We start from the raw sequence: 11,200 nt of genomic DNA on the forward strand, positions 1-11,200 counted from the left end.
GCCTCCGGCAGCAGTGACATCTGCATGCCAGATGCCTTGTGCCCACTGTCTGAAGTGTGCTCAGAGCATTAGTGGAAAAACATTAAAGTCCTTCATTCATGTAAAAGTCTTTCATGTAAAGTAACAAAACCAGTATTCATTTACTTTTGAATGATCAAAAAAAGAAGAATAAGTTATGTCAGTCATGATGCAATAATAGGTGTAAGCAGTATTTTAATGTTAATGTTAACAGTGTAAATGTTCAATAACATTTACTCAAGTGCCATTTTGTGGTACTACTCTACCCTTTTGTCCTACTTTACACTTAAACCTTTCCATGTTTCAAAGGGACATATTGTACTTTTTACTCCACTACATTTATCTGAAAACTATAATCATTTTGCAATTCCTAGATAAAACCTATGACTAGCTTATGAAATATAATGGATTGTTATAGATGAAACCACCAAACAGTATATAAAGTGGTGAACATGTGATCTACCCTGCCTAGAAACATCATTAAAATGCTGTTTACATGTTAATGCATTAACAATTTCTGCTGCATAATGAATACTTTTACTTTTGATACTTTCAGTAAATAATACTTCTGTACTTTTACTTGAGTAAAATTGCGAATGCAAGATTTACTACTTGTGATGGAGTATTTGTGTAGTATTGTTACTTAAGTCCTACTATTACCACCTTGAAGGAAAAGGTCTGAATACTTCTTCCACCACTGGTTGTAGTTAGCCCGGGTGGTGCTAGTCTACTGCAACAATTTCATATATCATAACACTGCATCATGATTCATGAGCTTTATGTTTTCCTTGCAAAATGAACAAAAAGTGAATTACAAAGTGAATACAGCTATTAAATAAATGCAGTGAAGTAAAAGTACAGGATTTCCCAGTGAAATGTTGTGGAGTAAAAAGTCTCACAAAATAGAAATACAGGTTTAAAGGTCTTGGAAACCTATTTTTTTTTTCATCATCTTATTACAAGAAATATTGTCCTACATGAACACAAAGTTAGAGCAATATTGCCTATTTCATTTGAAAGATAATTGTATTTGTCGTTTTTTTTTATGTCTGGGCTCTTCTTACTGGTTGTGCTAGAAAAAAACTGAGTGTTAATCAATGTATAGTATAGTATTTAAATATTTAATGTTACAGAGAAATAGTTAACATTTGAAGCAAGTTTTCAGGTGTTTTAAGGACCGAAATACATCTTATATTTTCAAATAACGTTTTCACATAATTTCTAAAAGTACTTATAGGCTATATGTGATTGTAATATAGCTGAAAGGTCGCGGGAACACAGTGGTCATTTGTGGGCATGATCTTATTTTTAGGGATGTGGCACACTGGCCCCTATGACCTTCTATGAGTCTTGACATTGCTGGTGGCTACAGTGTATCTGTTTCACGCGGTGGTGGCAAACTTCTTGGACTGATTCATTCGGCGCTGTGATAAATGTCTTTAAAAAACAGCATTAAATCAAAGCCTAGGTTCACTCAATTTACATCTGAAGTTATGTGTAGGTTTGAGGTGAAGAAACACGTCGCTGTAACACGTTAGACACGCTGACGGAGTCCTTAGGATGTCCGGTTTGTTTCGCCACTCCCCCCCTTTTCCCCATCTGAATGGAACATCCTGAAAGTGGTTTGGCACTCGGAGCAGGAGAGTAGCAACTGACAACATCGCAGGGGGGCAACTTCGCTTCTCTTCACTTTACCGACCGCAGGGAGCCCGACACCGGGGGTTAGAAGATACTTAACAAGCCACGCATGCTGTAAATTCACCCCGTCGTCATTTTCTTACGCAAAAGCAATGTACATTTAGAATTTTTCCAATTGGTTTTGAGGCAACACAAAAACGCGGCTTCTGGTTTTTGGGAATGCTTCCTCAGTCTGCCTGTAAAGGTAAGTTTCTCCAGCTGCACTGAGACTGATGTGAATTAACTTTGCTGTTCACTTGACGTTTGGCTCATTTATTGCTAAAAAAAGTGTTATCTATTCAGTTTATGTTAACTATAAGAGAAGGGGTTATATGTTGAAGCCCGACTTGGGAGAGCGTTAATCATCTGCACATATAACTATGGAAACTAGGTTTTTTTGGGGGGGTCATTATTTATCTAGGCTGTGTTTGTATATTGTGCAAACAAACCGCTGCTGTATTATAAGGCTCTGAATTTAAAAGCAACACTGATAACTATGGATTAACATACTGGGAATTGTCACTTATTTGAAAAGTAAACAAAAAACTCAATTTCACTTTCCTCTGAATTATAGAGCAGAGAGTGACAGTGACTTTCTGTCAGTTCACATTTGAAGACATACAGTATAACAGAAAGATTTTAGGTGTTCTGCACACATAAGATGCTTTCAATAAAGAAAGACAAGAAACAACTAGAATTTTTCCATTATTCATCTATGCAGCCTCTTAGTTTTTAATTTTAATATTGATTATCTCTATATAGTGCAAAAAACTAAAACGAAATCACACTGGGCTCTGAATTTAAATCATTACTATAAGAAATAGCCTTTTTGAATAGCTAACTTGATGAATGAATGTACTGGGGACTGCCACTTATTTGAAAAATAAACTAAAAAACTAAACTTCAGTCTCCCTCTGTGACCTGTAGAGCAGAGAGTGACAGTCCTATCTGTCAATTCACATCTGAAGACATGTTGTACTGGACTCTGCCTGACTGGAAAGTACTGCTGCTGATTGTGCTGCTGTGGGACGGCCTCTGTGCTTTGGGACTGAAACCCACGAGATGGCCACTGTATTCCCAAAAGCCTCTGCTCCTTGCTTGGAATGCCCCGACTGAGGACTGTACCCCACGGCATGGTATTCGCTTTCAGCTGGACCATTTCCAGATTGTGGCCTCACCCAATAAGGGCTTTGTTAGACAGAACCTCACCATCTTCTATAAGGACCGCTTGGGCTTGTACCCTCACTTTGGTCCAAATGAAATGCCGGTGAACGGGGGGCTGCCGCAGGTGGCCAGTCTCACACAGCACCTGGAGAATATGCCCGCGGGAGTGCAGAAGTATATACAGGAACCAGGGGCCAAGGGTCTGGCAGTTATTGACTGGGAGGAGTGGCGCCCACTCTGGATACGTAACTGGGACACCAAAGATGTTTACCGCAGACATTCTCGTGAGTTGGTGCGTCAGAAGAACCCAACATGTCCTCCGGAGCAGGTGGCAAAAATGGCCCAGCAGGAGTTTGAGATGTCTGCCAGGAATTTCATGCTGGAGACGCTGAGGCACGCCAAGAACCTGAGGCCCAACCAGCTGTGGGGTTTCTACCTGTTCCCAGACTGCTACAATCATGACTACAGGCACACTCTGGAGAACTACACAGGCCGCTGTCCTGACGTGGAGGTGGCCCGCAACGAGCAGCTGAAGTGGTTGTGGACTGAGAGCACCGCCCTCTTCCCCTCCATCTACATGGGCACCGTGCTGCGTTCCTCAGCTTCCGGAAGGCAGTTTGTGCGGAACAGAGTGAAGGAGGGGATGCGTTTGGCATCATCAGGTGATGGGTTGGCACGTCCTGTCTTTGTGTACACCCGGCCCACTTACGCCAACTCCCTGGAACTACTGACAGAGGTGACGCTTTAACTTTAGAAATACTGCCGGTCCTCAATTTGGTTTCTCTTCCTGAAACTTTCATGCTTTTTCTTCACCGCTGAATTTTAAAATGACTAATGTGTTGCTGTGCAGTGTAAGTCATGTATGATAACATACATTTTTGAAGCAGAGGATATGGACTTTTTTGTTCCAGTAGTAACTTTCATTCACACTGTAGCTCTAACATTCAGCACTACCCCCCTCTCTCCGTCTCTGATCCATGCATGCTGCATGGAGCTGTAGCTCTGCTTTTCCTTATCAGCAGCCACAGTCCTTTCCTGTTCAGACAGACATCCCAATACCTCTCATTTCTGTGGAGTGGGCAGGATGGCTGTTGTTCAAGTTGAAAATCTCGCTAACACCCTATAGACCGTTTCCTTATGGGAGAATGAACAGATAAGAGCTGGTGCTGGACGTTACAGACAGTAGCTTATGCCCCACTAACATTTTGACCCTGTTATAGTGATACTCAACAGTGTATTTTTCCTGTGTTTGGCCCGTAGTCTTTAGAAATGTAAAAGGTTCAATTTGAAGTGCTGTATCTTTTACAGACCGACCTCATCTCCACCATCGGGGAGAGTGTGGCTTTGGGAGCAGCTGGAATCATCATGTGGGGAGATGCAGGGTATGCAAGCAGCAAAGTAAGTATCTGCACACAAATTGTGAAAAAAACATGTTTATCACTCAGACACAACTTACAAGTTTGACCATGAACATGATCATCTGGTAAGTTTTGACCTGCTGCTCTTGTCTGTCATGTGTGCAGTCATTTGATAACTAACCGTTATTCCTCAGGGCTCCAGTTTAAAGTTAGTGGCTTGAGTCACATGGACATCTTCAGATACACAGGAGATATTTGTTGGAAGTGTTTTTATTTTATTTTTCAGTCACATTTAGGCTGCAAGGTACTCAGATCGTATTTTGGGCAATTCTTAAAATCAGCCACGAACAGTGTTTGTTAGCAGTTATGAGGAACAAGTTTTTGCAGTGTAGTATTTTCAGTTCATATCTTGTATTCACTCAAACTGAAGAAAATGAGAGAAAACGGTTTTGGTGGATTTGCATTTGCTTGAATGAACATGGCCCATACTTTAGTCTTTATATAGTTGGACTATAGTATAAAAAATTGTGTTTATTTTGACCATCCACAGAAAACAACCACAAACTAAACATTCAACATGTGCACGATGGACAGACATTCATTGGAGATATATCTCTTTTATTCTACTTCCATAATGACAAACGCGTGTTACGTTTTGCAGCAGCGATTCATTTCAAACTAAATGAATGAATGAATGAATATTGAAATTTTCCATCAATCTTATTCTTTTTTTAGGGTGTATGTGAAACACATAGAATATACCGTATACAGCATATTATAGCGATCCTCTCTTTCAGATGGGAATCCAGTGAAAATATATTGTATTCTTCCTACGTTTGTCTTTATTTTGGATTAATCAGCACATGCTACACTGGATGTGAACATGGTGCCATGTAATTGAAATATTTTATTTGGATTTAGGATCTTTTTTTATTCATGAATGCATGCTTTGCATCACTTCTAAGGAAGACACAGTTACATGTCCCATTTAGTAGAATATGTAGCTCACTTAGACATAGTGAGAATGAAAGGGGGAAAAAGGTTAATGTGATTTAAAAAAAAAAAAATTGCAAGTACATCAAAACATTATTTATTATTGATAAGGGCTTAATATTACCACTGGTGGAATGTACCTGTGTACATTTACTCAAGTACTGTACTTAATATAATTAATATGATGCATTGCTAGAGAATAAACTACCCAACAGTATATAAAATTAATCCATAACAACAATTAAATAATATAATGATATAATGGCATGAATGATTTTGCACAGACTACTTTTACTTTTGTTACTTTAGATACGTCTTGCTGATTATACTTGTGTACTTTAACTTAAGTAAACATTTTGAATGCAGTAAATTGTACTTTTACAGTATGTTTTAGAGTATGTTTATATAGTGGTATTTGTGCTACTTTCACCTTAAGGATCTGAATATTTCTTCCACCACTGAATATTACACAGAAAGCTGTTGTGGTTTCCTTTCAAAAGTGCTTTAAAAGTCACAACCTTGAACCTCACACTCATGATTAATGTGATTAAAAACGTGGGAAGTTTTTGTGTTGAAGGCCCGCAGCGCAGACTAGATTTATTGTGAGTCTTGACATAAGTGAGTGATGACTGTGTATTTCTTTACTTCTCTCCAGAACAGCTGCTCCGACTTGGATGTGTATCTTCGAGGTCCGCTGAATCAATACCTCCTAAACGTCTCCACGGCAGCAGAGCTATGCAGCCAGACCTTGTGTGCTTCTCACGGCCGCTGTCTGCGTAAAAATCCAGACAGCAATGTTTACTTGCATCTGAACCCGCTCAGCCACAGTATCATCGAGCAGAGCGGCAAGCCAACCGTCACCGGTGAGCTTGGCGAAGCAGAGAAGACAAGTTTTCAGACAGAGTTTCAGTGCCAGTGCTACAGCGGCTATCAAGGAGAGGGTTGCGATCAGTCAGACCCTCTGCACCAAAGAGGGACGGCATCTCAAACCCTGGCATCAGCACTGCAATGTATCATCTTACTGATTATCTCATTACTCCTCTGTTAATACACCATAAATACTTTAGACATAGCTGCATTTTATATGTCTAAAGTATAGGAGCACTCCAGCTGAAATGTTAAGGAGTGAGGAGTGTCTTTTTTTTTTCCTTCTTTTAATTGCTGTAAAATATGGATGATACAAAGTGAAATTTTGTAAGAAACACTGTGGAAATTGCAAAGTTATATTTGTTTTTAATCTTTTTTAAATAATGAAGGGCTCGCTGGAAATGATCTTGTTTACATTTTGCTCTCAGTCAAAGTGTCAAATTCCATGTTTCTCATAGAGAGAAAGTTTTTTGGGGGGAAATGTGATGAATGAGTTCATGAATGTCAGTAGCTGTGTGGTGAAAGAGGAATTGATGCACTTAAATCTGGTAATAGCACAATATATTTTAAGTGCCTGGTCTTTTTTCAACATGACCTCTCTGACATCTGATGTTTTTACGGAGGCAATTACAGTGTTACTATTTATTTGAATGTATTTTTAGGTGTTTTATATGATATTTCTTATTTTTATGTCCAAAACATGACTACTAGTTTTCTTTTAAAACACTACATAACACGATTTACGCTAAAAATAAGTCTTTTCTCTATTTCAGCAGCTATTTTACATCAGAAGCACAAACAATGTAAAAAGCAAATTTCTGACACTGTATGTAACAATTTCACTTTCGTGACTGCCTCTCTCTTTATGCTGTTTTCTCAAATTTGACTTTTGTCTAAGTAAATAAACATCTTTGTTGAGGTCCTTGTGTAATTTATTTTAAGATTACACGAGAAAGCGTGAAGGGATACCAATGTAAACCCTGGTTTTCAGATAATACAGGCATGGTTTTGCTGTTTGCAGTCACTAAAAGTTAAGCTTTCAGGGGAAAAACATGTCATCATTGGCCACTAAGGGGAGGCAAAGCCAGCTAGTCTTCAGGGAGGGACACATTGTGCAGGCTGCTGCCTCATACCCCCTCCCCATGTAATTGTAGGGTGCTGTTAAGCCAAGAGTTATTTTTACTGCTTTTAAGAGTTGAGAAAGGCATTCATTTAAATTTGGAGGAGGAAGAGCTCATTATGGCTTGCTTAACAGCCATTTAGAGTTGAACTATGTTACCTTTCCAGGTCAAGTCTCTTCAGTAAACTGTTCTTCAAATATATTTACATTTGTTTTATTGAGACAAACTGAAAACTGTGTGTTCAGCATAGACAGAATAATGGGATGAGGTTTTAACTTGCCTGTGACTTTAAATCCGTCCTGCTCCTTACAGACGTCTGCATGTCTCTTGATGATTGGGTGTTAGAGATTCTTTGCCCACTTCTGATTGGTTGTTAAAAAACCTTTGCACGCTTCTGATTGGTTGTTAGAAATTCTGTTTTTGTTCCTTCCCCTTTTCGTGCATGTGTCATTCAGATCATGAGACTGCTGGTGACATTTCCCTGTACATCCAGACCACAAAGTACAAACAAGAATCCTTACCCACTTGTTAAAAAGGTAAGTTACTGTTTGTAATTGTGTCTCTATTTCACACTATGTTACATTACATTTACTTTATTCCTATATAGCTACACCACAACAACATGTGGTAATAATAGTGATAAATCATGCATTAAAAGTCAAAGAAAAGAACACATTTGGTTAAAAGCTGAAATTATCGGTGCCTTATAGGCCTACAGACTCTGAAAACCAAAATAAACCTTATTTGCTTTGAATTTTGATCTTTGAGACTCCAGTTGCCTGACAACTTTAAAAAGAGTTGAAGATAACAATTTTGCAATATCCTCTCAAAATTTCACAACACAGTTCAGTGATATTAGCAGTGCTGTCTTTTCCTTCTTTGCAGGGATGAGTTCCTTTCCACCTGAGGTGCTGCTTTTCTTAAAACTGATCAGCCTTGCTTCAGGGCTGCAGTTTGCACCATCATCTTTTTTTTCCCAGGTGCCTTTCCTCACAGTGTGGAACGCCCCCACTGCCAGCTGTCTCTCTCAATATGGCGTGGACCTCGACTTGGGCATGTTCAGCATCGTCCAGAACCAGAACCAAACCTTTATGGGTGAAAACATAACCATATTTTATGCTGAAAAGCTCGGTCTGTATCCCAGGTACTCCAGCCGAGCAGAGGCTGTCAATGGCGGGGTGCCGCAGAACGCCAGTTTTGACGAACACCTCAGAGTCGCCTCTGAAGATATCCGCACCTGTATCCCTGACAGGGATTTCCAGGGCCTGGCTGTGGTGGACTGGGAGAGCTGGCGACCTGTATGGGAGAGAAACTGGGACAGTAAGCAGGTGTACTGGGAGGGGTCAAGAGCGCTAGTGAGGTCAAGGCATCCAGACTGGAGCCCTGTGCAAGTAGATGCTGCAGCACGGGTGGAGTTTGAGGATGCTGGGAGGAAATTCATGGAGGAAACACTGAAACTTGGACAGCAGGAAAGACCAAATGGGCTGTGGGGTTATTATGGTTTTCCCAACTGCTACAACTACTACACTGACAAAAGCACAAAGTACACAGGGGAGTGTCCAGCTGTAGAGATAAAGAGAAACGATGAGCTGTCGTGGTTGTGGAACGTCTCCTCTGCTCTTTATCCTGACATCTACCTCAGCCTCAACCTCCGAGACCTCGGCAGAGAAGTGCTCCTCTACACTCACCACCGCATCCTGGAGGCCATGAGAGCAGGAGCTCAGCAGACTTCATCAACACCACCCGTGTTCCCGTACACTCGCATCGTCTACACATACACGTTAGATTTCCTCTCTCTGGCAAGTAGCGGACATTTGAACTCCATGCACTTCTGGGATTGTCATGATCTGGTCTGAATATTCTGCTTACCTCTTGTTTTTTTTTTTTACTCCTGCAGGAGCACCTGGTCTACACCATCGGAGAGAGTGCTGCTTTAGGATCTGCAGGCGTAGTGCTTTGGGGCGACCATGCTTTCTCCAAATCTAAGGTACGGTAACTGACCTGTTACCATGCTCACATGGATTGGTTGACAAGGTGAAGGTCAAGGTGATCTGATCTTCACATTTTGGTTCTAATACTGAGACCACGCACACACTATGCTTCGATACCTACTAGTTTTGTGTTAATGCTCGTTTATGTTCCTCTTGTAAATCTCTTTATTTACTAGTATTTTGTGAAAACTGTTGGTGGTGATATTCATATATGTATATGGTGATTTATAAGTCACATGTGCAAGCAACCTCAGACACCACCCCTGAGGAAGGCAAGATAGCAAAAAAATACATAACATAAAATGTAACATAAACATGAAGCTTGGCATACTGGAGAAGAGCTATGCAACATGCTTTAATCTTGATGGACTTTAATTGAAGCTCACACTGGTCTGCACGTTCTTAAAGACAATTTAAAAAGGGGTTTGAGAACAGAAACTTGATCCCTTTCACTGACCTGTATTGTACCAATATGTTTTGGAAGTTTACCTCCTTCCTCAGATTTTTTTTTCTTTGAAACATTTTAAATTGTGTTGTTACTTTCCTGTTCTTTAGTTCATGCCTTAGAAAATGTTGTCTGGCATTATTCTATATCTCTTTTATTGACGGCAAATCCCATGAAAAGACCAAAACCTCCTACTTACTTCAGCCCCAAGCTGGTTTGAGCCTACTGAATACATACACCTTTAAACACTAATATATAGTTTCATTATTATTTTTTTTTAAAGGCTAAATAATTTCCTAAAACATGCTGTGATGTAAGTCACATTAGTCTTTTTTTCATAATGGTATCAGCTGTCGACCAAATGAGTAATCACCAATATTACATTTGAGCCTGAGTATTAGCCCATATTTAGTTGTAAAGTTGTGTAAATGCTTTATTGGTAATTCTTGGGAGCATCCCTGTTCTACTGTCTCTTGTTTCTTTCCTACTTTTAGGCCACGTGTGACGCCATCAAATCCTACATCGACGAGACTCTGGGTTCTTACCTGGTGAACGTCACGTCAGCAGCCACTCTTTGCAGCCAGACCTTGTGTTCCTCTCAGGGAAGATGCCAGAGGAGGAATCCGAACTCAAGGGCCTACCTCCACCTCGACCCTGCCGTGTGGAAGGTGGTGTCTGAGAGGAAACCAGAGGGGGGGCAGAACTACAGAGTTTTAGGACAGATAAGAACACATGAGGTGACGCTCATGAAGTCTATGTTTCAGTGCAAGTGTTACCCGGGGTGGGGTGGTGAGAGCTGCTCCAAAGCTCAGGGATAAATTACTTTTCTTGAGGGAGGTAATCCAGTGACAGTATTGGACTGATAAATAATGGTAAAGTTTGTAAAACGTGTGAAAGTGAACCACTCCAGAGGCAGAATGGAGCTACACGAGTGCATGTGGTCTCCTGAGAATGGAAATTTGTGTTTTCTTAATGAATTACTTTTGTAATTTTCCTTAATTTACATGGGAGATAATGTTGCAGTTTTTTAAATAAATCCCCATTTATCAATGTATGCAGACTAAAGTTTACATTCCATTATGTGTTATAATAAATTAAGAATGTGTTGTTTAATGACATAAAATGTGTCAAATCTTTTTACCATTTGAGTTCCAGAAATCAGCCTAAAACTGTCTATGAGAAGAGTCATCCTTCTTAAAGTCATCCTTCACTCAAAAAATGTGTCTTTTGCTTGTTGTTCCTTCACTTGGATGTTTAAGCTTCACTGTGCAGAATGATTTATGTGCAGAGTTTGACACTAAAAGGGTGGACGGTGTAGTCCCTCATTCGTCCAGGAGTGTTCTATCGTAGAAAAGGTTTTCAGTCGTAGTCATCTGACGTTTCAAGACGTCATTCTCAATTGAGAATGACTTCCGGATGAGAGCCGAAAACGTCTTGATTCTGAAAACAGTGTCCAGATGACTACGACTGAAACCTTTTCTACGACACTAAAAGGGTGCTTTCACATTCAAAGAGGCAAAGTTTGTCTGTGCTCACCTTAAATCCGAGTTTAACACATGTATGTAC

At 40.1% G+C, this 11,200-nt stretch overlaps 2 protein-coding genes across 2 annotated transcripts; both read left to right on the forward strand.

Moving 5' to 3' along the window:
• The first annotated feature begins 1,385 nt into the window (after positions 1 to 1,385).
• On the forward strand, positions 1,386 to 6,995 carry hyal2a (hyaluronidase 2a). The gene is made up of 4 exons (XM_044215742.1): positions 1,386 to 1,900; positions 2,623 to 3,595; positions 4,168 to 4,257; positions 5,866 to 6,995. The coding sequence occupies exons 2-4, from the start codon at positions 2,666 to 2,668 to the stop codon at positions 6,256 to 6,258; spliced, it is 1,413 nt and encodes a 470-aa protein (XP_044071677.1). The 5' UTR covers positions 1,386 to 1,900; positions 2,623 to 2,665; the 3' UTR covers positions 6,259 to 6,995.
• Positions 6,996 to 7,647: 652 nt separating this feature from the next.
• On the forward strand, positions 7,648 to 10,752 carry hyal1 (hyaluronidase 1). Its single transcript, XM_044215770.1, has 4 exons — positions 7,648 to 7,734; positions 8,084 to 8,997; positions 9,096 to 9,185; positions 10,129 to 10,752. The coding sequence occupies exons 2-4, from the start codon at positions 8,086 to 8,088 to the stop codon at positions 10,450 to 10,452; spliced, it is 1,326 nt and encodes a 441-aa protein (XP_044071705.1). The 5' UTR covers positions 7,648 to 7,734; positions 8,084 to 8,085; the 3' UTR covers positions 10,453 to 10,752.
• Positions 10,753 to 11,200: the final 448 nt, after the last annotated feature.

The sequence above is a fragment of the Siniperca chuatsi genome, linkage group LG2, assembly GCF_020085105.1.
Source record: "Siniperca chuatsi isolate FFG_IHB_CAS linkage group LG2, ASM2008510v1, whole genome shotgun sequence".
NCBI classification, from domain to species: domain Eukaryota; kingdom Metazoa; phylum Chordata; class Actinopteri; order Centrarchiformes; family Sinipercidae; genus Siniperca; species Siniperca chuatsi.

What these genes read in the sequence shown, in the direction of transcription:
- hyal2a (XM_044215742.1), top strand. Translation starts at nt 2,666, where the DNA reads ATGTTGTACTGGACTCTGCCTGACTGGAAAGTACTGCTGCTGATTGTG. An exon ending in CCCTGGAACTACTGACAGAG is followed by an intron (nt 3,596 to 4,167) that starts GTGACGCTTTAA and finishes TATCTTTTACAG; the next exon opens with ACCGACCTCATCTCCACCAT. An exon ending in CAGGGTATGCAAGCAGCAAA is followed by an intron (nt 4,258 to 5,865) that starts GTAAGTATCTGC and finishes ACTTCTCTCCAG; the next exon opens with AACAGCTGCTCCGACTTGGA.
- hyal1 (XM_044215770.1), top strand. Translation starts at nt 8,086, where the DNA reads ATGAGTTCCTTTCCACCTGAGGTGCTGCTTTTCTTAAAACTGATCAGC. An exon ending in CGTTAGATTTCCTCTCTCTG is followed by an intron (nt 8,998 to 9,095) that starts GCAAGTAGCGGA and finishes TTACTCCTGCAG; the next exon opens with GAGCACCTGGTCTACACCAT. An exon ending in ATGCTTTCTCCAAATCTAAG is followed by an intron (nt 9,186 to 10,128) that starts GTACGGTAACTG and finishes TCCTACTTTTAG; the next exon opens with GCCACGTGTGACGCCATCAA.